A 26,928-nucleotide genomic window follows, 5' to 3' on the forward strand; every position below is an offset into this window, starting at 1 on the left:
AAGAGATGATAATGTTGAAGTAATGCAGATGTCAATTTCTTATACAAGTAACCAAAAGGTATCACACCTTATGACTTCTGCATTACTTCAACCTTAGTATCACCTCTGGGTCTGGCTCCCACATACCTGTAAGGACGTGTACTTTGCATTATGGGATACTAATGCAAGTGATGTGAAATCATCAGTTTCTATATACAAGTTGCCCCAGTCCTGAAAATACTTCAGGCACAAACTTGTTTGCTTACACTTGAATAAAGGCAGGGCCGGTTTTATCATTAGGCAAACCTAGGCCATCGTCTATGGTCGCCAAATTTTGCTACATATAAAACTAACAGAAACGCCTGTATTCCATAAAATTCATGTATGTAAGTGCACCATTTCTTTGCTGGACATCCAGCAAATTTGGATAATATTCTGTCCATCTGCTGAAAGAACATGGATAAGAAGTCTAGTTTGACAGTCATGTCCATTAGAAGGGGCAATAATCCTTTACGCTGAAAAGAACACTTAACCATATTACTTGGCGTATGTTGTAGCTATGTTCAGTTGCCTACAGCAAGAAACACAGTTGCTTGCCGTTTGCTCGGTAACCGGAATTCAAGTTATATCAGACTAAATACCTATGAGTTATATTCATTATGCTGCTTGTTTTTATCATATAATTATAGTTTTTAATGCTAGCGCAAAATAAGAAATCCTTTCATACTTTCTTCACTTCATATTGTATCACTGTCACTATCAATTTTTTGGCTAATTATTTTAATCACCAATACATTTCACCAATAAATTCTCCCAGAACTAGATTGAAGATAATTATTTTTGTAAAACAATTATTTTATAAATTTATGAAGATCCAAATCTAAAAATGAATACAGCCTCAATCTGTTCCAAATTAAGCTTTATTTTTTATTCATAATCTTAATTCAAAGGTTAGTGCAGAGATTGTGTGAAGGTTCACACTTTTAAATTTTGCTTTATAGAGAATCATATGTAAATCTTGAATCATATCATGTAATGCATAATTTTTATAAACGTAATCTGTAGGTTTTTGAATTTCAACTTTCTTGGTTCCCCCCAATCACTCCTTATAAATTGAAATAAAAGGCAGTTACGAAGTCAACTGTTATGTACATATTTTCAGTATTATGCGGCAGTTCTGAAGTAGCAATATTTTCCCTACATTTTGTCCTTCGAAACGTGTAGGTGCATGCGTCAAAATGAAATTTTATTTCCAAAATTTTCGTAACAGAATTAATTCGGCTTTAATGGCTAACTCCCCCCCCTCCCCTCCCAAAATTATCACCACACACACAAAATACTGCTAGATAACATATGTGCACTTTCTTTTTGCTTGAATTCGTTATTTTTTCAAAGTAATTGTACTGTTGCAGTTTTAAGCAAAAGACAAAAGCGAAGAATCTGATAAAATATCATTGGATATAAATTTTTGATATTAAAAAGACTCGCAATCGGAAACCTCGAATAATGCAGTTTAACATCATTTGTTGTTCATTAAAAAAAATAAAAATTCGTTCCTAAAATTGAAATGTGCGACTCATATAATTTTATTTTGCAAGGAAAGAAAGCAAAATGTCATTTATTTCAATAAATGTTATTAAAAAAATATAAATGTCTGACATAATATTTCCAATGTAAACAAACGTTTTGATTATTTATTTTCGCACATGTGAAATTCGTTTTTATTTAGGAAGAGACGATAAATAAATTGTGCGGTAAAAAAGGATCAAATATCGTAGGACAGTAAAGAAATTCCAAGTAATACAGTGCACATAAAGAAAATAATCCGTTAACGGCAGGGGGGGGGGGATAATTGCATCTTAACAGATAGAATGCTGATGAAACTTCATCAGCTTTCTACATTTTTATTAGGTCAAAGGGATTTTGAGTATATTTGCAAACAGATATATTCAACATAACTTAGCCAGTTTTGTTGTAAAAAGTGCCGCATTTGAAGAAATATTAGCGGCATAATAAAATAGCAAAATTCATAATGCTTCAGAATAACTTGATAATACCAAAACAATATGAGACACATCTGTAGAAATTATTATTATTAGAGTCCTTTTAATTATGAACTCTATAAAGATATATTTAATAAATTGGTTGTGTTTTTGTGTTTTTAATTAAATAAACTAGTTTCATTTTGTCACAGATGGTTTTAGCTTCAGAACTACCTGGACTATTGTTCTTATCAATATTACTAAATTCCAATCTCCTTCTCTGGAAATTTTCTCTTACTAAATGTTTGACTTGTGTTGACCAATCACTGACTTAGCAGTTTAATCCAGAAATTAAATATATGGTCAGTTTAATCCATAATGTTCTTAAGAATATTTCACCCTGTGATTTCCCAGAATCCTGTTAGGAAAAGAACAGATCGCTGAGTATTGAACTTGTGATCATTTTGAGACAACAGGTTTTTTTGTGTGCTGCTGCTATTTGTATTAATTAGTGGGTAAGAGCAGTTTCTATATCACATAAACAGAGCATTTGATTTTCAAGTTTATTATTATTTATAAATAATAGTGCATCAAGATTCTAGTCATTTTAGGGTAAAATGTCGAGTAAAAAAAGTGGATGTTAGCGAGCATAGCATGTTATCGTTACTATTGGCTGCTTCTATGTTTTAACTAACACTGGAATTATTAGGCTTATTAATGCAACTTAAAAAATAAATAAAATCTGGAGTTGAATAAATTTTAATAATTGTGCGATAAAGTTGGAACTGAATTAATCCTATATCTACTCTATAATATAAAATGATAAGCTTTTTTTGTAATGTTTTTGTGTCATAATTCAAGGAGAACCGGCCTACCAGTCCAGAACTCGGGGAGGACTAGTATATATATATATTATATGCTTTTTATGTGAATCCCAGGCATCCAGTAAGGTGGTCTCACACTAGGCGACAAAATTTACCTTTCACCTAAAGTTGGGTGGTTGGAAAGCAGATACGTTAACCATTCTGTCAACCAGGGTGGGCATATTGTGCATGTTACTGCAAACTGAAACGTTTTATATTTATATTTAGATCCATGTTGCAATTCCATAAATATGATTTTTGCTACAATTTTTTATTACCATAAATTCAAAATTTTTATTTTTAGTGAGAATATCTGAACTTTACAGTTGATGAAATTCCTATTTTTACCTTGATTAGCAAGCTTAATTTGATTGCATTTAAATTCTTTTCTTTTCGTTTTTTTTTTTTTAAACTTTTATCCTTATACAATTATTTAAGAAACAACTTGCACCAAAATAAAACAAATGACCTGTCGTTATTATGCATTGAATCAGATATAATGGATTCGATTAATTATGATGACATTATAGATATATTTGCTAAAACCAAGGCCAGAAAAAAAAAAAAAAATTTAGTTTTTTATTTAAATTTGAACTGATTTATTTTTATATTTTTTTAAAATGCAAATATATGTATATCAATGTTGTATTGTGTTATTAAAATTAGTTATAATGGAAATGTTGACTTTTATTTTCAATAAACTAAAAAAAAGTGCTTATTTTTGAGGCCTCATAATGATGTTGCGCCTCGGGTCTCCAGAAGTACAAATGCGGCCCTGGACACTGCTTGTTTGTAATGCTAGCAGTGAATGCTCATTTTCTGTACTTAAATTCGTTAAAAATATTTACACAATTCGTTAAGTCAGATGCATTTGAGAAATTTGTCAATTATGTTCATAAAAAATGATATTGTTGAATTATTAGATTATAAATATATGAAGAGAAGTTATAACTTATAAGGTATATATAATTGATAAATACTTCATTAAGTAAATGTATAAAAATTTATTTGTGAATTACTGAATAGTTTAAAGTCCATATTTTTTATAATTACATTTAAATTATACATATTTGGTCGTTTTATAATAGAAATAAAATTTTATTAATACAGACCAGTTTACAATAAAATAAATTTTTATGGCAAGACAGCTTAGATAACCTAAAATCGTTTGTGGATAAAATCAACTCAATACATAGCAAGATAAAATTCACCCTGGAAGTGGAAAACAACTAACTGCATTTTTTAGATATCTTGATAAAAAAAAACAACCTAACAGTGTCAAATTATCCATTTACAGAAAGCCCACAGATACTGGAAGATATCTTCATTATACTTCAAACCAACACAAGACACACAAACTGAGCATTATCCACATGTTGAAACATAGAGCCAAAAAGTTTATATCAGAAGAGGTGGATACACAGACTGAACTCTCACTAATAGTCAACACATTATCACAAAATGGATATCCTCAAAACATCATCAAAAAATATCTATATAATGACAATTTTTGCTATGAGAGGTTTTTTAAATGGTTCCATCCTCTTAATTCAGTGTGCTCTTATGGTCAATTGCAGGGATGACTGAAGAGCAATTCCAGGCAGAGAAGACCAACTCAAGGCAGTTAAACTCAGATATGGCTAACTACCTGCATGTCAGTGATCGTTGCACTTTAGTTTCAATTGGTCTTTTGATAATTCTTCCATATGAGATTGATGAAAAAGGAAAACTAAAAGCCTTTGGCTATATGATCATATAGAGAAAAGGCTTCAGCTCTTCTACCTCTCATATACTATCTTGTCTTTTCTTTCTCCTAATACATCAGGCTCTCTAAAACCCCTACACTAACCACTTTAGGCCTATGATGAGCACCTTTACTTTTTCACCTCAGTAAAGGTTGAAACTAGTCTGGGTAGTGGCCCTTTCCATAATGCATAGCATTATACGTCTCCAACGACATATGCATTGCATTATGGAATACTACGGCAATTGATGTGAAGTCATTAGTATATACAAGCAGCCCAGTCATGAAGTTACTGCACATGCAAACTTTGTTTTCTTACACTTGGATAAAGGATGAAAATAAGAATATAAATTTCTTGGCATCTTTAATTCATTGTTGATTTTCACCAAACTATGAAATTATGCAGAGAAAGAAAACATTAAGAAATAGAATTTGTCAGCTTTTTTTTTTTTTTTAAAGTGAAGATGCCAAATTAAATGTAAAAAAAGAACAACATTAATAAGTAAGGCTAGTAATGAGAAGTCATTTGAATATGTTTATATGGAACAAGGAAAGAGCAGAAAAAAACATGATCATTTCTTTGTCTCTGTCTCTCTGGATCTTTTTCTTGTCTTAAAAAAAATGGCTAACCTTTCCTCTCCCATTTGGTTTAAGTCATTATACTGCCTGAGGTTAGTTCTCCTCACACATTGTTTAATGCTAATATCTAGTTTCTTTCTAATATCCTTGTTTTTAATATGATTTTGCCGTTGATGCTAAATGTTCATTCTCTCCCGATATTTCTCAGAACTCTCATATCTACAGATTCTGATCAAGTGTTTTATTTATAACAAAGCTTTCAGATCCATATGTTAAAACTGGCTTGAACACAGCCTTGTGAATAATGATGTTTTCAATGTTACTGCCTACTTTCATAATTTCTTTCTTTTTTTTTTTTGTCTTTTTATTTTCATACCAAAAATTCATTACAGCAGTTATTCAATTTAGTTAGGAATCTGCATGTTTGTAATTGATTTATTCATCATCAAATTCCTGACGTGTACCCTCAAGGGGTGTACAAGATATGATAGCTACATGAAAAATTTACATCATTGCTAACTTCCAATCTACAATTTTCCTCCAGATCAATCTGGAGGAAAATTGTAGATTGATCTGGAGGTAGATCAAATTGTAGATTGATTTGTTACTTGTCAAGACTTCAACATTATCAGAACTTATATTTCTATCATCAAAGTCAATGTGTACTGTATCAATCCACCTATATCTTGGTGTTACTCTGGGTCATTTTCCTGCGAACCTGGCAGAGAACACTTGTTTTGCTAATCTTTCTTCACCCATTCTGTTTAAGTGACCATTCAACCTGAGATTAGCTCTGCTAACGCATTCCTGGATGCTGACAATGTCAAGTTCTTTCCTAATATCCTCATTTTTAATATGATATTGCCATTGATGCCATCTGTTCATGCCTCTAATCTTTCTCAGGACTCCCATATCTGCGGTCTCTAGTCTTTGGTCAAGTGTTTTACTTCTGACCCAGTTATCAGATCCATAAGTTAAAACTGGTTTGAATGCAGTCTTGTATACAGCTAATTTAGTGTTCTGACTAATTTCTCTCTTATTCCATATGAATTTATTCAATTGACAGCCTACCATACCAGCTTTGTTGATTCTGTTGTCTATTTCCATATTTAATTTACCATCTTCAGTAAAAATAGTGCCTAAGTAGCTGAAATGTTTTACTTGTTCTACAGGTTCCCCTGTTCACAACACAGTTGACATTTTCAATGATTCTGCCTATTTTCATTGTCTTTGTCTTTTTAATGCTGACCTTCACACCATATCTATTACAAAAGTTATTCAATTTAGTCAGAGAATCTTGCAAACGTGTAGCGGATTTATTTAGAAGTATAACATTGTCCACATAAAGCAAAGAACTGACATTGACATCTCCAATTCTGATATGTTTAATACCACTTTCCTTCATAATGTGATCCATATAGATAATGAATAACAGAAGGATAATGTACATCCTTGTCTCACCCCATATTTGACATTAAACCATCTTCCTGTACTTCTTTCAATTCTAACTGCTGACTTACAACTCAAATAAAGACTAAGTATTGCTTGATATAATGCCCCATTGACAACCTATAACTGTAGTGTATTGAATAACTTCTCTCTTGGCACCTTGTCATATGCCTTTTCAAGATCGACAAAACTTAGATACAGATCTTTGTTATATTCCCATGCTTTCTCAACTATTCGTCGTAAAGTGAAGATCTGATTCTGACAGCCTCTATATGGTCTGAATCCAGCTTGTTCTTCACCAAGCTTTTCTTCCACAATTCTTCTCAACCGTTTCTCAAGTATACTTGTACAGATCTGGCCAGGAACACTCAGTAGGGAAATACCTCTGTAATTCTCACATTCAGTTTTATTTCCCTTTTTATATATGGGTACTACGAGAGCTCTACTCCAATCATTGGGAATTTGTCCCTCTGTCCAGGCTTTCTGAACTATGCAGTGCAGCTACTGTAAGACTTTTATACCACCATACTTCAGCATTTCTGGTCGAATATCATCTACTTCTGCTGCCTTTCCACATTTCAAACCTTTGATGGCTTTTTCTACTTCAAGTATGGATATGTATTCCTGACTGCATGCCTGTGGAGAGTTTTTTTTACCACTGTGCTATCACTGCTTGTTTCATTTAGCAAATTTTTGAAGTAATTACTGCATACTGCAAGGATATTTTTCTCCTGTTTTCATGTCACCTTTATCATCTCTAATTCCTTTTACAACACTCTTTCCTCCATTTCTAAGCTTCTTCAACAACCTCCAGAACATCTTACCACCGTCTTGATATTTATTTTCTATGTTCTTGCCAAAGTTCACCCATGACTTTTGTTTAGCTAGTTTTACACAGTGTTTAGCGTTCTTACATTTGTCTCTGTATTCTCTAAGAGCACTAGCTGACTTATTTGCCAGGAACTTTTGATATGATTTCTTCTTTTCCTTCACTGCCTCTTTAACTTCCTGTGTCCTTCATGGAGTTCTAATTTTTCTATCCTTACAGACAACCTCACCACATGCCTCTCTGGCTGAATCAATCAGGGTTTTCTTCAAGTCTTGCCACTGAATCTCCAAGGTTTGGTTCCTGTTCTCAAACTCTTTCATTTTATCTTCAATAATCTTTGTGTATTTTAGTCTACAGTTCACATCTAAGAGCTGTTCAACTTTTATTCGCTTTAAAACTTTCTTACATGTTATTCTTTTCAATATGAAATTCAATTTTATCCTGCTCAAGACTAAATAGTGATCGCTTCCAATTTCAAATCCTTTGTACACTCTGGTGTCCTGCATCAGGGAGAAAACATCACTATCAACAATAACATAGTCAATGAGACTTTTCTTATTCCTTGCCTCTTCTCTCCATGTGAATTTGTGCACATTTTTATGTTGGAACATGGTGTTAGTAATAACCAGTCCATGTCCTGAGCAGAAATCCAACAGGTATTTGCCATTATTATTAGCTTTGCTCTTTTCTCCAAATTTTCCCAAAATATTTTTGTATGTCTCACAATCATTTCCTACTCTGCTATTTAGATCCCCAACAAGGACCAACTTTTCCTGTTTCATTGTGTCAGTTGCTTTTTCTAAAGCATCAAAAAATTCGTCCACTTCTACCTTAGTAGAACCTTCTGTGAGACCATAGTCGCAAATAAGTCTCATTGTCCAATTCCCCATTCTGATATTTGCCCACATCATTCTATTTGAGACTGCCTACCGTTTAAGAAGATTAGCCTCGTATTTTGTGTTGAATACTATGGCTACTCCTTTTCCTTGATTGTCATTTCCTGAATATAATATTTTGTATTTATTGCTCGGAAAGATCTCACCAGTTTTTGTCTTTTTTTGTTTCAGTCACCCTTATTATGTCGATCTGGTACTTATCTAATTCTTCAGCTAGCTCCATTTCTTTGCCCTTCACGCTTCTTATGTTGATAGTACCGATCTTTAACTCTGGTGATGTTGAGTTGGGGTAGGAATATAAACAGCCTCTGCATAAAGTAAAGAACTGAGATTAACATATGCAATTTTGATATCAGGTTTAATGTACAGTTTTCTTCATAATGTGATTCATACAGATGAATAAGAAGAATGTGCACCTTGTCTCACACCTGATTTAACATCAAACCATATTGTATCTCCTTCAATTCCAACTGCTAACTTACAACTCAAATATAGACAGAATATTGCTCGATATAATGTCCGATTCACACAACATAACTGTAGAATTTTGAACAGCTTTTGTTTTGACACCTTGCCATGAATTTTCCAGATCTACAAAACTTAATTGCAGATCCTTGATATATTCCCATGATTTCTCAACTATTTATCTTCAAGTGAAAATCTCATCTTGACAAACTATTTGGCCTGAAGCTGTTTTCCCTGCTCCACAATTTTTTTTAACCTTCTCTTAAGTATGAATAGGATTTATTCACACTTGAGAAATCTTGAATAAATCTTACCAGGAACATTCAGTAGGAATTCTTGTGTAATTCTCAAATTCAGTGTTATTTCCTTTTTTATAGGTGCATTAGTATGAGAGCTGTACTTGATCATCTGGAATTTAACTTTCTGACCAGGCCTTGTGCATTATGCAGTGTAGCTGCTGTAAAACTTATACCACCATTCTGGTTGAATATCTTCCACTCCAGCTGCCTTTCCATATTTCAAATTTTTGATATACTCCTGATTGCATTCTTCTCGAATATTTTCGACCACCGCACTGTTGCTGTGTGTTTCATTCATCAATCTTTCAAAGTAATCTTTCACACAAACACACCTTTATATACACACAAAATGTATTAATGTACTCTTTTACACACTTTTTTACATTCACTATGTGAATAATTTATTAATTGTCTATTGCACTCTATGTACAATTCTCATGCAAGCATTATATAATTTAACTGTTAGATAAATTTATTTAATTATTAATTTACTAAATTCTTTTTAAACTGAAGATTGGAGAGTTCTTCACATGCTCCTGTTCTTTCAGTTTTTTCACATAAAAACTAAAGATATTCAAGTCTGGAGTAATTATTTTGAAAGATGGCAAAATAAAACATGCTTCATAGCCAAGGAGCAGTAGAATGGAAGAGCTTTGTAACATCTGTTGTCATTCCATTGTTGCTTCCCTGTTCTGTCCATTATTTTTTGTGTATTCACTCTGATGATGTGATGAGATACTCATCACAAATTAGTTACATGAAATACTTTTAATTTTCTTCATGTAATTTATGTGCAAGTTTATCATGTCTATGAATTATGTTAGTATTAATAATCTATAACTACTACATTCCTTGAAAGGTACATTCAAGAAAATTATTAACTACAATTTGATTTGTATATGACTATAGCATAACAAAGAGCTTTTTATTTTTAAATTAAATAGAAGGAATACATGACTACAGAAAAGTGTAAGAATGATTGTGGCCACTTTAATGAAGTAGTGTCCACAAAAATACCTGTGGAATGGTATAATTGAGACAGTCATTTATCAAATGGACTGACTTTTTTCTGGATAGCACCAAGTAAAATACTCAGTTTAATTTTTTTTTTCTTTCTTTTTAATGAGAATCCCACCGACAAAAGTAAGAGTTACAACCTAGAGTACATTATTATTAATATCATGGGTGGGATAACAGATAATCTAGAGACCCAACATAGAACTTTGTCAAGCTATGGCACCTCCAGTAGTAGTCTGGTAACAGTCTCACATCAGGTAATGAAATTCATCTCCTGCCTAAGACATCCACAAATCATCCATGTCTACAGTGAGATCCAAAGCCTGTTGGTTGCCAAGTGGATACTATCCACTCAGACAACCAAGCCAGTAGTACCCACAAATGTAAGATACTGAAGGAGGATAGATGTGGAATTTATACAAGGTTAGAAGTTGTGCATGTTAATATCTTGTGAGAAAGAAAGAGGGAGAAAAAACTTAGTTTCTTACATGCAGAGAAGAACATGGATTTCATGTGATCATGCAAAGAAAAGCTAGAAATACAAATCAGTCCAACAGGAGCTCTGGGGATTATCAGAAGGTTATTATAAATTTTAAGGCAAAGAGCAATAAGTGGCAGCACATTATATTTTCAGTTTTATATTTTTAAACTCTAAAAATATAAAACTGAAAATATAAACTTACAGGGATATTTATTATTCATGATTTCACACAAAGTATTTCATTAATATCTGTTATACAGATTGAAGAAAATGCCTAACTGTCTTCGTAACTATTAGCTGCAACATAAGTACTCAAAATAAATTCTATATACCATTAGATGTTTAAACTTACTTGTTTATCTTCTTCATTTTCCTTAATCATAAATAAAAATCTTCTTATAATCTGGTAGATGTCTACTGTTAAAAATAAATGAGACTTAATTTAAAAAAAAAATCAGCACTTAGAGACTGAATTTTCTCTGAAATGATTTTTCATGCACAAATAATACTACCTCTTTACTGTTCAACAATGCTAACTCCTCAAATTCATACAATTTAAATAAAAGTATTTCAAAATTTTAAAATAATTGTTTTTAGAAAATTAATTTACAGTGCTAGAAAAAGAATTGAAATTTCACAAATACAAAGCACTTAAAAATTGAATGTTTTACACATTTTGCATCGTTAGCTTAATGTGATACGAGTATAAATTTTAATGACCTATTCAATTCTCAGTTCCTAATAAAAAAAAAATAATAATAAAATAAAATAACAATATATCAGAGAAAGTGGAGTATTTGCTAACCAAATTCATATAAAATAAAAATAAAAAACCAAGAATATAATTTCTTAGCGTCTTTAATTTATAGTATGACCAAGTGCAAAATCTTTCAACATCTATCTCTGATCCAGAGTATTTTAATAATAAGGTGTGACACTTTTTGGCTACTTGTAAATGGAAATATGACTTCTGCTTCACTTCAACCTTGTATCATTTCTGGGTCTGGCTCCCACTGATGAGACCTCAAGATTGAAACTGATCTGGGTAGTGACCCTTCCCATAATGCATAGCATTATACATGTCTGTAAGGATATATGCTTTGCATTATGGGATACTAAGGAAAGTGATGTGAAGTCATCAGCTTCTATATATATATATATATATATATATATATATAATAATAATATTACATGACACCTGGAGGTGTCATGTAATATTATTATTACATGACACCTCCAGGGAGTCCAGACTAATCGAGAAATAAAGAACTATAGTAGTCCCATCCTCAACCCCAATCCAATAGATCTAAGATTCTGCAAGGGAACTGCCGTACTAACAAAAAAAATCGCCATGAAATAAATGATAATGAGTAACATGCACATAGTATATTAGATTTTGAAGATATTTGTTTAAAAAATATTTAAGTGAAAAGACAAATAGCTGGCCTGGCTGGCTAAGTCAATAGCAATGTTTACTTTCTAACCAAGAGGTTACAGGTTCAAATTCCATCATAGGCATGGATGGCTTGTGAATATCTCTAAAATGGTAGATGCTTTCATTGTCCAGTGTACAACTACAAACCTAATTAATGGAGGTGTGAAGTGACTAAGAGTCCCATGCTTTGTTTATAGAACAGGAATTATGGATTATCTAATATTCAGCCCATAATACTAATATATACAACAGACTTCGGTCTTTCATGGGTACAAGACATGCATAAAAAGGTAGTCCTGCAAGAGAAACAAATTCCAATAGCCAGAATGGAATTAAATTTAAATGTTTCTTTTAAATGGTACCCAAATATAAGAACAGTATTTTAAGGTAAGACTGATTGTAGATTTGTACAAAATTACAGTTATATATGGAAGAAAAAATTAGTATAAGAAAGCCAAGTCTTTTTTGGAGGCTGTACAGGAAGGATTGGATAAAGATTTATGTTAGTTCTGAAAACTTAAATCTCTTGAGATTTCAGTATTAAAAAAAGGATCTTTTCTCCCTTCTTATTCATTTTTTTTTTTTTTTTATTTATTTTAAAGAAAAAATCAACACTGATGGTGACTAGACTGTCCTTACCATATTGAAGAATGGCATGCAAAGTAATGATTAAGCATTGGTAAAAAATTATCTTGAAGGCAGGAACATTTTGAATATTTAAAAATACTTTATTGATGCAAATATTTTGATCTGAAGCTTAGAGATCATCATCAGTGAACAAGTAAATCAAAATGCAGAGCAATAACAAAGAATTTTTTCTATTCCTCAGATGTGAACCATACACATTAGAGCACACAAAACACCACACAAAAGCTAGTAAGATGTTATAATTTGTTTTTAAAAACAAATTAATTTCCATTAATAATGTTAAGATTCTCCCTAATTTTAGCTAAGGAAAAGTAATAGTATTAGTTACGTTAGGATGGTGTAGCAGTTCTTCACTCTTTGAAGATGTTCAAACTTAAATGACACTAATGTAACAAAAGGGTCCTAGACCAGAGAATACGATGCTCAGATCTAGTCTACGTTGTGCAAGAACACATTTTTAAGCTTTTCATGGAAGATTGTGTTCCTGCAGTGTTTCAGCAGAATGTCCTGTTTTTTCAAAGTGAGAGAGAGAAGATGGAGATATTACTTCATCTTAATGTTTATATTCAATGATCAATCAGCTGGCTTTTTTTTTTAAAGAGGTGTAGAGACAGCAATCTTATTCCTAACTGCATCAAGCTGAAAAAGAAATTTACTTCTGCCAAAGCACTTCAAATCTATGCCCATACAGAGAAAGCAATACTTAGGAAACAAATTGAAACAGCTTGCAAAAACCTAGCAATGACCCAAAATCAAGTTTTAAATTTAAAATCTGAACTCTACAGTTTTATGAATTCTGACGTTTTTAATACATTTGAAGGGATCACTAATAAGTCAGCTAAACATATTCTGAAAAGTAATAAAGAAAAATTTATGACTAAATTTCATATATTAAAACAACAGCAAAATATGAATGACAATCATACAAATACAAGGGCTGTTCGATAAGTCAGTGCAAAGTCGAAGAGATGACACCACCAAGTACGTATCAAGGTTATTTTTAGTTGCTGACAACTGTTGGAGGATCGCACACTAAGTTTGTCAGGTAGATCTATTACTCTGTTTTTGCTGTTCATTTGAATTGATCATGTACCGTGATTTGTGAAAAATGGATGAGAAAGAATTCATCATCATCATCAAATTCCTGCCATGTACCCTCAAGGGGTGTACAGGATATGACAGTACTACATGAAAAAACTACATCATTACTAACTTCCTATCTACAATTTTCCTCCAAATCAGTCTGTTACTTGTCAAGACTCCAACATTATCAGATCTTATATTTCTATCGTCTAAGGCACTTTGTACCGTATCAATCCACCTATATCTTGGTCTTCCTCTGGGTCGTTTTCCTGCCAACCTGGCAGAGAACACTTGTTTTGCTAATCTTTCCTCTCCCATTCTATTTAAGTGACCATACCATCTGAGATTAGCTCTGCTAACGCATTCCTGGATGCTGACAATGTCAAGTTCTTTCCTAATATCCTCATTTTTAATATGATATTGCCATTGATGCCATCTGTTCACGCCTCTAATCTTTCTCAGGACTCTCATATCTGCGGTCTCTAGTCTTTGGTCAAGTGTTTTACTTCTAAGCCAGCTCTCAGATCCATAAGTTAAAATTGGTTTGAACACAGTCTTGTATACAGCTAATTTAGTGTTCCGACTAATTTCTTTCTTATTCCATATGAATTTATTCAATTGACTTCCCACGATACCAGCTTTGCTGATTCTGTGTCTATTTCTATATTTAGTTTACCATCTTCAGTAAAAATTGTGCCTAAGTAGCTGAAATGTTTTACTTGTTCCACAGGTTCTCCATTCACAACACAGTTGACATTTTCAATGATTCTGCCTATTTTCATTGTCTTTGTCTTTTTATTGCTGACCTTCATACCATATCTATTACAACAGCTATTCAATTTAGTCAGAGAATCTTGCAGACTTGTAGCGGATTTATTTAGAAGTATAACATCATCCGCATAAAGCAAGGAGCTGACATTAACATCTCCAATTTTGATATCAGGTTTAATACCACATTCCTTCATAATGTGATCCACATAGATGATGAATAACAGAGGGGATAATGTACATCCTTGTCTCACACCAGATTTAACATTAAACCATCTTCCTGTACTTCCTTTAATTCTAACTGCTGACTCACAACTCAAATAAAGACTAAGTATTGCTTGATATAATGCCCCATTGACACCATATAACTGCAGCATATTGAATAGCTTCTCTCTTGGCACCTTGTCATATGCCTTTTCCAAATCGACAAAACTTAAATACAGATCTTTGTTATATTCCCATGCTTTCTCAACTATTTGTCGTAAAGTGAAGATCTGATCCTGACAGCCTCTATTTGGCCTGAATCCAGCTTGTTCTTCACCAAGCTTTTCTTCCACAATTCTTCTCAACCGTTTCTCAAGTATACTTGCATAGATCTTGCCAGGAACACTCAGTAGGGAAACACCTCTGTAATTCTCACATTCAGCCTTATTTCCCTTTTTATATATGGGTACTATGAGAGCTCTACTCCAATCATCGGGAATTCGTCCCTCTGTCCAGGCTTTCTGAACTATGCAGTGCAGCCACTGTAAGACTCTTATACCACCATACTTCAGCATTTCTGGTCGAATATCATCTACTCCTGCTGCCTTTCCACATTTCAAGCCTTTGATGGCTTTTTCTACTTCAAGTATGGATATGTATTCCTGACTGCATGCCTGGTCAGTGTTTTTTTATCACTGTGCTGTCATCACTGCTTGTTTCATTTAGCAGTTTTTCAAAGTAATTACTCCATACTTCAAGGATATCTTTTTCTCCTGTTTTCATTTCACCTTTATCATCTCTAATTACTTTTACAGCACTCTTTCCTCCATTCTTAAGCTTCTTCAACAACCTCCAGAATATTTTGCCACCTTCTTGATATTTATTTTCTATATTCTTGCCAAAGTCCTCCCATGACTTTTGTTTAGCTAGTTTTACACACTGTTTAGCTTTCTTACATTTGTCTCTGTATTCTGTAAGAGTAAAAGCTGACTTATTTGCCAGGAACTTTTGATATGCTTTCTTCTTTTCCTTCACTGCCTCTTTAACTTCCTGTGTCCACCAGGGAGTTCTGATTTTTTTATCTTTGCACACAACCTCACCACATGCCTCTCTGGCAGAATCAATTAATGTTTCCTTCAGAGTTTGCCACTGAATCTCCAAGGTTTGATTCCTGTTCTCAAACTCTTTCATTTTCTTTTCAATAATATTTCTGTATTTTAGTCTACAGTTTACATCTGAGAGCTGCTCAACTTTTATTCGCTTTAAAACTTTCTTACATGTTATTCTTTTCAATATGAAATTCAATTTTATCCTGCTCAAGACTAAATAGTGATCACTTCCAATTTCAAATCCTCTGTACACTCTGGTGTCCTGCACCAGGGGAGAAAACATCACTAGCAACAATAACATAGTCAATGAGACTTTTCTTATTCCTAGCCTCTTCTCTCCATGTGAATTTGTGCACATTTTTATGTTGGAACATGGTGTTAGTAATAACCAGTCCATGTCCTGAGCAGAAATCCAACAGATATTTGCCATTATTATTAGCTTTGCTCTTTTCTCCAAATTTTCCCAAAATATTTTTGTATGTCTCACAATCATTTCCTACTCTACTATTTAGATCCCCAACAAGGACCAACTTTTCCTTTTTCATTGTGTCAGTTGCTTTTTCTAAAGCCTCAAAAAATTCCTTCACTTCTACCTTAGTAGAACCTTCTGTGGGACCATAGGCACAAATAAGTCATTGTCCAGTTCCCCATTCTCATATTTGCCCACATTACTCTACTTGAGACTGACTGCCATTCAAGAAGATTAGCCTCGTATTTTGTGTTGAATACTATGGCTACTCCTTCTTTTCCTTGATTGTTATTGCCTGAATATAACATTTTGTATTTATTGCTCAGAAAGATCTCACTAGTTTTGGTCTTTTTTGTTTCAGTCACACCTATTATGTCGATCTGGTACTTATCTAATTCCTCAGCTAGCTCCATTTCTTTGCCATTCAGGCTTCTTACGTTGATAGTACCGATCTTTAACTCTGGTGATGTTGAGTTGGGGTTTGTTTTCAGATTTGTTCCAGTAGCTGACTTTTCGCTGTTCGCCCTGGTTCCCTGGCGAAAACAACGGGGGCCTTGTTTAACCGGGCGACGCCCTAGCCGGCATGAAATTTTGTGATGTTGTACCATCATTTTTTATTTTGGTTTAACCAATAAGAATACAATTTGGTCGGCTAAATCCCAAATTGCCAGCCCATCCTTGTTCGTTCAGTATCAAAGTAGATACCCAACAGGGTGCACCACGAGAAGGTGAGGATTGGACATTAGGTCAGAAGCCCTGGTCGGTTCTCCGCATTCCTTTAAAGGCTATGTGGAGGTCTCCTCTCAGTTATACAGCTTTGACCCTTAAGCACCTCTGAGAAAGAGAGAAAGAATTTCATGTAGTGATTAAACTTAACTTTTTGAAAGGCAAAACAACTCAGGAAACCAAAGCTAAGCTTGATAAACATTATGGTGAGTCTGCACCTTCGATTAGAACAGTTTATAAGGGTTTAGTAACTTTTGAAGTGACCATATAAGCACAAGTGACACTGAACATTCTGGATGCCCTGTTGAGGTCACTACTCCCGAAATTATTAAAAAAATCCATGATATGGTGATGGATGATAGAAGAGCGGATGTGAATGAAATTGCTAAGGCTGTGGGCATCTGAAATGACCGCGTACATAATATTTTACACGAACATTTACATGTGAGAAAACTATCTGCAAGATGGGTGCCGCGTTTGCTCACACTGTATCAAAAGCATCAACGTGTGAACTGTTGCATGGACAGCTTGAAGTTTCAACAGAATCTGGAGAAATTTTTTGCATTGTTTCATAACAGTGGACAAAACATGGATTCATCACTACCGCCTGAGACCAAGGAACAGTCAGAACAATGGATTGCAAGCGGGGAAATCTGCACCAAAGAAAGCAAAAACCATTCCTTCAGCAGGAAAGGTTATGGCCACTGTCTTCTGGGATGCTGGTGGCATAATCTTCATAGACTTCTTGGAAAATGGCAAAACAATTAACGGAGTGTATTATGTGTCTTTGCTGGATTGTTTAAATAATGAAATAAAGAAAAACGACCACATTTGGCGAAAAAGAAGATTCTTTTTCACCAGGACAACACACCAGTTAACTCTTCTGCAATGGCGACCACAAAATTATTCGATTTATGCTACGAAGTCGTTTTGCATCCCCCTACTGTCCAGATTTGGCTCTCTCTGGCTACTATCTGTTTCCAAACATGAAAAAATGGCTGGCAGGAAAGAGATTTTCATCACACGATGAGGTGATTGCCGAAACAACTGCCTATTTTGAAGAGTTGGACAAATCATACTATATGGACAGGATCAAAAAACTCTAGCATCGTTGGACTAAGTGTATAGACCTCAAAGGAGACTATGTTAAAAAAAAAAAATGTTTGTCCCAAAAAAATTGTTTTCTTCATTTCTGCACGGACTTATCGAACAACCCTTGTATAACCAATCCGGATATCCTTCCCCCACATATCATCCCAGCAGTGAACAACAAACAAGGGAGATGAGGAATGACCAACCACATGCACACAATAACCATGTGATCAACCTATCCAGCTACATCCTAGTGAACTTTCACTACTTAATAAAGGCTTAAACTTTGCAGTAGACCTAGATCTCTTAATAAACTGGATATCATATACTACATAGAAAGATGCATTAAATTTCTTCCATATAATATAGCTGATACAATTCACTTAAAAACCAGTAATGTTTTGAATAAAATGAAAGCTGTATATAGCAATCTTACCACAACAGAACTAGCAGCAATTAAGTCATTAAAAGCTAATCAGGATATAATTGTAACAAAGTCAGACAAAGGTAATGTCACGGTCGATATAAACAGATCTGCTTACATTCATCAAATGAATCAATTAGCTTGAAAGCAGCACTTATCAACTTGTGAACTATAACCCAACTAACAGGATTAAGAAAAAAACTTAAACTACTTAAGTCTGTCACGTCTTGATCACTGGACACTTAAAAACTGTTACTCCCAATACACCCAGTCTCCTAGAATATATGGTGTTTCCAAAGGCACACAAACATATATTCTGCTTCGAAACAGTTGAAGGTATAGACAATCCTAATTATCACCTAGCCAAGAAATTAGCATCAACACTCAAGGAGTTGGTAGGTCATTCCCCCCCCCTCCTCCTGCATAAAGAACACAACACTTCATAAACAAAATTAAAAACATAATGCTCAGTAAAGATGATTTATTAGTTAGTTTGACATTTCTGCCCTTTTCACAAATGTCCCAATCAGTGACAGTTCTTCTCTTACAGAAGAAATTTCCTCCCAATATTACAGCTCTTTCTGCCAACATACTATGTTCTGTTCATGAAAGTTATATTTGGTCTTTATTAACTATAATTAACACAAAACATATTTGGATTATAAGATCATAGGTTTAATACATATATGCACAAATTCGTCGACTAGTTGCTCTAGCAAAACTGACTAGCTTTGTCAAGACTAAACGGTAAAAAATAACTAATAAATGCAAAAAAAACGAAGGACTACAGTAACGGTTTACACCAGTTAGACAACAAAAAATTGGAAGGCACTGCATGACATGGCATGCTTCATGCATACCATGTCACTTTTAACCCAAATATCTGTTTTGTGTTAATTATACTATGTTCTGGTTACTTCATGTGGCAAAATAACTTTTACCTACAAAAAGAAGGTATGGACATGGGCTCACCATTATTCCTCCTACCCCAATTTTTATATGGAAGCTTTTGAGCAACATGCTCTAGATTCCGTTACTTTAAACCTCCAGTTTGGCTAAAATATATTGACAATGTTTTTGTTATCTGGCCACACATCTGCCAAACTTTAAATGCTTTCCTCAGCCACGTGAACAAAGAACCTGAGTGCATACAATTTACTACAGAAATTGAAAATCGCAACTCGCTTCCTTTCCTGGATACACTGGTCACACATCTTCCCTCAGGCAGTATCTTTTACTGTCTACTGAAAGCCTACACCTACTGGCCAATATACTCGCATGAATGTTAGCTCTTATCACCACCCTTCACAAAAACTTGGAATTATTAACACCTTCAAAAACAGAGCTATAACAATTTGTTCTGATGAACAAGTTCAGCTCTTAAACAAGAATTACAAATTATTAGCAATAACATTTATAAATAATGCCTATAGCAAAAACACCATCAATAAAGTTCTTCATAAAACATCAAAAAAATGCAAATATAGATTACAGTAAAACCATAGTTAATCAATTCATTAAAGGGTTATCAGATAAAATAAACAGAATTCTACATCTTTATAATCTAAATGCTACTTTTAAACCACTTATAAATTTATAAGTGGTTTAAAAACATCATACAAAAACTTGGTATGAATGCAAATTTAAAGAAGCCTGTGAAATTTTGATCAACCATCCTAATCTTAACAATGGTGGCATAAAAATCCCAAAACTTGGATGGCACACATTCAGCCTACTTAAGTTTTCCAGCAAACCATTTCATAACAGCTGCAATTAGTAACATGGGTCCATTCCATGAAAATGCCACAGTGTTGGTAGCACCTAATTATCCAGAATATTAAGGTACTGAGCTGCCTTCATGGAACCATGTACAATGACCAGTGATCCCATTCCAAACCAGCTGAATGCATCCCACACCATTACTCTTCCACCACTAAACTTTACTGTGGGTACAACACACTGTGGTAACAAGCGTTCACCAAGCTGTCTCCACACCCAGCCATCAGATTGGAAACAGGTGAACTTCTTTGATTCATCGCTCCAGAGTACTATTTTCCACTGATCAATTGTCCGGTTCACATGCTCTTTGCACCAGGCCAGACGAGGCGCCTTGTTCACTGTTGTGGTGTTTGGCTTGTGTGCCACTGCTCTTCTGGGTTTCCACACTTAGTGCTAACCATGGTGTTACTGGCACTTTGAAACTCATCACGGATGGTCTGTGCCAACTGTAGCTGGATTTTGCGTGCCACCCATTTTAACAACCTCCTGTCCCTGTGAGTCATTTTCACCATGACCCTGGGTGTTTTCCTGCACTAGTGATGCCAGAAAGTCTCCACCTGTTGATCACATCGCCAATTGTTGATTTTGGATGCTCCAGTTGAGTGTCAATGGCACGTATGGATATGCCACCAACGTGACAGCCCACGATCATGCCTCTCTCATCGAGTAACTATTTTGGGATCACCAAAATAGTTACTCGATGTTTCGGCCTTCATATCAAGGTACTTCATATCTTGAGTTCACGTTGTGTTGCCATACTACCTGTATTCACCTGCTACGATGAAATACTGCTTCCTGCTATCTGTACACTGGTTTTTATGTTATTAACAAACCAGGAATGTTCCATAACTTCAAATAACACAGGTGTCGGGACAATCATTGGTAGATAGTGTATATATATGTGTATACTCAAGATATGAAGTACCTTGATATGAGGGCCGAAACATCGAGTAACTATTTTGGTTTATGTTAAACTGAAGTTTTACCATAACACGGCAATTTCAATAATTTTTAATAATGACTGCTGATTATTGTAACCATGAAGGAAAAGAGAGAGAGAGAAGACAATCCTGCTGAACTTGGTAAACCTGAGTAGAAAGAAGTGCCTGTTTAGCTTGATATAGGATACCCAGGAATGGTTCATTAACAGGAAAAAAAAAAACATGGAAACAAATTATATCTTTCAAGGATTACTGAATTGATTCAGATTCCCCACATGTATGGATATGAAACTTGTCACAGAAGGTCAGGGTTCTTAATGATGTCTTTGATTGTGATTTTCTTGGAGAAGGATAAGCTGAATATTCTATCTTGTCAGAAAGATTTATGATAACCAAAGTTGCTAGTACATCAGATGGGGCATAGTAGAGGAGAATGTACAAGGAGGCTAATTTTCCATTCTTTTCTATGGTAAAGTTGACACAAGGGTCTAGCTGTTAATCTTGCTTAATAAGGACAGTAGAGCTCTTTCAGATTTGGGTCATATGGTGAAGCCATCATCTACATAACCTACTGGGTTGTAATGAGTAAAAAATAAGGTGTTTTTTGAATGTTCTAGGTATAAATTAGCTAAGTCCAGAGAAAAAGGTTACCCCATGGCAGTACCTTCAATTTGCTTAGTGTTTCTACAGATGAAATAGTAGAAGTGAATGACAAAATTAAACAGTTTGACTATGTATGGAGGGAAGAGGGATTCCTGTGATAATTGGATTCATTGATAATCAGAAAAAAGGTACACTAGTAAATAAGGACCAAATATCAGAACTGACCATCATGACAGCAGGCTGTAAGGATAAGTTTTCAATTTATTGTAATTTTTTTTTTTTTTTTTTTTTAAACAGAAGAACAAGAGTAACCTGGACAAAAATTGCTGTAATTTTAGCATACCATGTAGATTGTAATGTAGCTTGTTTCTTTGTATATATGTGTATACTCCAGATGATGACCTTGATATGAAGGTCAAAATGTCAAGTGATTATTTGGTTTACACTAAACTGAAATTTTACTGTAAGCAATGAGCTAAGAACTTTGCTAGGTAGGAGTGTCAATTCAGTCAGTAGGCTAAGAAGAACACCTTAGTAAAATTTTTTGGTATAAATGAGGGTATCTTCTAACATAGATCTTTATTTTTTTCAGAGTATTGTTGTACCAACTCAAAACTTAATCATGCTGCAGAATATCTTTGCCTCAAAGAAGATTGAGGCTTCTGTGACACTTAAAAGGCTGTCCTCATGAAATGATCTGGGAATCAATTTCAAAGATCCTTAAAATATATAAATTTGTTCCCACACTCTTTTATGATACTTTTTCTGATTACCCTCCACCAAAGATAAACAGGCCACTCTCCCTGAAGTTTACCAGGTTAAGAGTGACTACAATCTCTCTCTCCTCTTAGTTTTAAATGAGACATTCTGTTGAAAAAAAAAAGAGTCTGGTACGATACTAACTACAATATCCTCTAGGCGAGGAATACGATATTTGTCATTTCAAGTTTAAGTGACTGTCCAAGAGAGTGCTGAAACACTATTACACCATTCTAACTTTGAAATAAACATTTTCCCTCAACTGAAATTAATAGCATGCAGCATTTTTCTAAATTATTCATATATCATACCTTACCAGCTGTTATATGGTGTTGCTCTAACACATGGCTCTTATCTGCTAAAAAACTTGTTTTTATTCTATCTTTTGAAATGCTTGTTTGATCTACAAGTCATAGATCAACTGCACTAAATTTCTTGTGTCTGTGTTTCTAGAATCTTTTTCCTACGTATGTCACAAGTGCCATTAAAAACTGAATGATTAAACTTATTATTTTTCTGAATTTTTTTATGCTGCTCCTCTAAGTATTCAGTTTTGCTCATTTTCTAAAGAAGCACCCCTACTAATAAACCATTGGCATTTTTTAATGTGGTTAAAATTAAGACAAACAGTATACAAATATATATTTTATTAAAAATGTAAAAAATGATATGAAAAAAGTAATCATTGACAAGCCTTTAGAGGATCCTTTAAAATTTTTGATGAAACAACATTGAGAAATATCTATTTATATTTTACTGAACTTGTAAAATGAATAATGAGCTATAAAAAGAGCCATCAAATTTGATTTAAAATGCATGGAGCTTTTGACAGAAAGGAACAGAGTAAAGATAAAAAATATGGAATTAAAAACAAAAATACATACAACGGTGATATGGTGGACTTACATGAAGGATGAACAACTGAAATTTAAAGATAAAAGTAAAAATTAAAATTTTCTAAATATATAATATTTTATTATATACTTTAAATTTCAGTCTTCATCCTACATGTGAAGCCACCATATTGCCATTGTATGTATTTCTGTTTTTTTATTTCCATATATTTTTTTTTAATCTTTACTGTATTCCCTTCTGTAAAAAGCCTCATGCATTTTAAATCAAATTGATGGTCTTTAAACTCTTTCTAAAGCTCATCCATTTTAAGAGTTCATTAAAATATAAACAGATTTTGTATTCCCCAATGTTGTTAGATCAAAAATTTTAAAGTAAATACGAGGATCCTCCAAAAGGTATGTCAAAGATTAATTTCTTGTATCAATTTTTTTTCTTTGATATATTGGAATTAGAGAAAGATGTTGGGGTGCTTAAGGGTCAAAGCTGTATAACTGGGAGGAGACCTCCACATAGCCTTTAAAGGAATGCAGAGAACCAACCAGGGTTTCTGAACTAAAGTCCAATCCTCACCTTCTCGTGATGCACACTGTTGGGTATCTACTTGGATACTGAACGAACGAGGACGGGCTGGCAATTTGGGATTTAGCTGACCAAATTGTATTCCTATTGGTTAAACCAAAATAAAAAATGATGGTACAACATAACAAAATTTCATGCCAGCTGGGTCATCGCCCGGTTAAACAAGGGCACCCACTGTTTTCGCCAGGGAACCAAGGCAAACAATGAAAAGTCAGCTACTGGAACAAATCTGAAAACACACCGCAACTCAACATCACCAGAGTTAAAGTTCAGTACTATCAACATAAGAAGCCTGAATGGCAAAGAAATGGAGCTAGCTGAGGAATTATATAAGTACCAGATCGACATAATAGGGGTGACTGAAACAAAAAAGACAAAAACTAGTGAGATCTTCCTGAGCAATAAATACAAAATGTTATATTCAGGCAATAACAAATCAGGAACTGGACAATGAGACTTATTTGTGCCTATGGTCCCACAGAAGGTTCTACTAAGGTAGAAGTGGAGGAATTTTTTGAGGCTTTAGAAAAAGCAACTGACACAATTAAAAAAATTCCCTTGTTTGGGATCTAAATAGCAGAATAGGAAATGATTGTGAGACATACAAAAATATTTTGGGAAAAGTTGGAGAAAAGAGCAAAGCTAATAATAATGGCAAATATCTGTTGGATTTCTGCTCAGGACATGGACTGGTTATTACTAACACCATGTTCCAACATAAAAATGTGCACAAATTCACATGGAGAGAAGAGGCTAGGAATAAGAAAAGTCTCATTGACTATGTTATTGTTGATAGTGATGTTTTCTCCCTGGTGCAGGACACCAGAGTGTACAGAGGATTTGAAATTGGAAGTGATCACTATTTAGTCTTGAGCAGGATAAAATTGAATTTCATATTGAAAAGAATAACATGTAAGAAAGTTTTAAAGCGAATAAAAGTTGAGCAGCTCTCAGATGTGAGCTGTAGACTAAAATACACAAAGATTATTGAAGAAAAAATGGAAGAGTTTGAGAACAGGAATCAAACCTTGGAGATTCAGTGCAAACTCTGAAGGAAACATTGATTGATTCTGCCAGAGAGGCATGTGGTGAGGTTGTCTGTAAGGATAAAAAAATCAGAACTCCCTGGTGGACACAGGAAGTTAAAGAGGCAGTGAAGGAATAGAAGAAAGCATACCAAACGTTCCTGTCAAATAAGTCAGCTTGTGCTCTTAGAGAATATAGAGACAAATGCAAGAATGCTAAACATCGTGTAAAACTAGCTAAACAAAAGTCATGGGAGGACTTTGGCAAGAATATAGAAAATAAATATCAAGAAAGTGACAAAATATTCTGGAGGTTGTTGAAGAAGCTTAAGAATGGAGGAAAGAGTGCTGTAAAAGGAATTAGAGTTGATAAAGGTGACATGAAAATGGGAGAAAAAGATATCCTTGAAGTATGGAGTAATTACTTTGAAAAACTGCTAAATGAAACAAGCAGTGGTGACAGCACAGTGGTAAAAAACGCTGACCAGGCATGCAGTCAGGAATACATATCCATACTTGAAGTAGAAAAAGCCATCAAAGGCTTGAAATTTGGAAAGGCAGTAGGAGTAGATGATATTCGACCGGAAATGCTGAAGTATGGTGGTATAAGAGTCTTACAGTGGCTGCACTGCATAGTTCAGAAAGCCTGGACAGAGGGACGAATTCCCAATGATTGGAGTAGAGCTCTCATAGTACCCATATATAAAAAGTGAAATAAAACTGCATGTGAGAATTACAGAGGTATTTCCCTACTGAGTGTTCCTTGCAAGATATATGCAAGTATACTTGAGAAACGGTTGAGAAGATTTGTGGAAGAAAAGCTTGGTGAAGAACAAGCTGGATTCAGGCCAAATAGAGGCTGTCAGGATCAGATCTTCACTTTACGACAAATAGTCGAGAAAGCATGGGAACATAACAAAGATCTGTATTTAAGTTTTGTCGATCTGGAAAAGGCATATGACAAGGTGCCAAGAGAGAAGCTATTCAATACGCTGCAGTTATATGGTGTCAATGGGGCATTATATCAAGCAATACTTAGTCTTTATTTGAGTTGTAAGTCAGCAGTTAGAATTGAAGGAAGTACAGGAAGATGGTTTAATATTAAATCTGGTGTGAGACAAGGATGTACATTATCCGCTCTGTTATTCATTACCTATATGGATCACATTATGAAGGAAAGTGGTATTAACCATGATATCGAAATTGGAGACGTTAATGTCAGCTCTTTGCTTTATGCAGATGATGTTTTACTTCTAAATAAATCCGCTACAAGTTTGCAAGATTCTCTGACTAAATTGAATAACTGTTGTAATAGATATGGTATGAAGGTCAGCATTAAAAAGACAAAGACAATGAAAATAGGCAGAATCATTGAAAATGTCAACTGTGTTGTGAATGGAGAACCTGTGGAACAAGTAAAACATTTCAGCTACTTAGGAATGCTTTTTAGTGAAGATGGTAAATTAAATATGGAAATAGATAACAGAATCAAGAAAGCTGGTATAGTGGGAAGTCAACTGAATAAATTCAAATGGAATAAGAGAGAAATTAGTCGGAACACTAAATTAGCTGTATACAAGACAGTGTTCAAACCAGTTTTAACTTATGGATCTGAGAGCTGGGTAAGAAGTAAAACACTTGACCAAAGACTAGAGACTGCTGATATGAGAGTTCTGAGAAAGATTATAGGTGTGAACAGATGGCATCAATGGCAATATCATATTAAAAACAAGGGTATTAGGAAAGAACTTGACATTGTCAGCATCCAGGAATGCGTTAGCAGAGCTAATCTCAGGTGGTATGGTCACTTTAACAGAATGGGCGAAGAAAGATTAGCAAAACAAGT

The 26,928-nt window shown here is 34.2% G+C and overlaps 1 protein-coding gene across 4 annotated transcripts in view; it reads right to left on the bottom strand.

The window, feature by feature from the left end:
* Window positions 1-26,928, bottom strand: part of LOC150108868 (ubiquitin-protein ligase E3B) — a 552,093-nt gene that overhangs the window by 446,127 nt on the left and 79,038 nt on the right. For 3 of the 4 annotated variants that reach the window (XM_090410488.1, XM_090410470.1, XM_090410479.1), the window contains exon 4: window positions 10,936-11,000. In XM_090410488.1, the coding sequence (XP_090266614.1) occupies window positions 10,936-11,000 (65 nt within the window). Of the gene's footprint in view, window positions 1-10,935; window positions 11,001-26,928 lie in introns of those variants that run through there. The other variant, XM_090410497.1, reaches the window with a different exon arrangement.

The sequence above is a fragment of the Typopeltis vanoorti genome, chromosome 2 (genome assembly GCF_054136105.1).
Source record: "Typopeltis vanoorti isolate ZY-2024b chromosome 2, IOZ_Tvanoo_1.0, whole genome shotgun sequence".
Taxonomy (NCBI): Eukaryota; Metazoa; Arthropoda; class Arachnida; order Uropygi; family Thelyphonidae; genus Typopeltis; species Typopeltis vanoorti.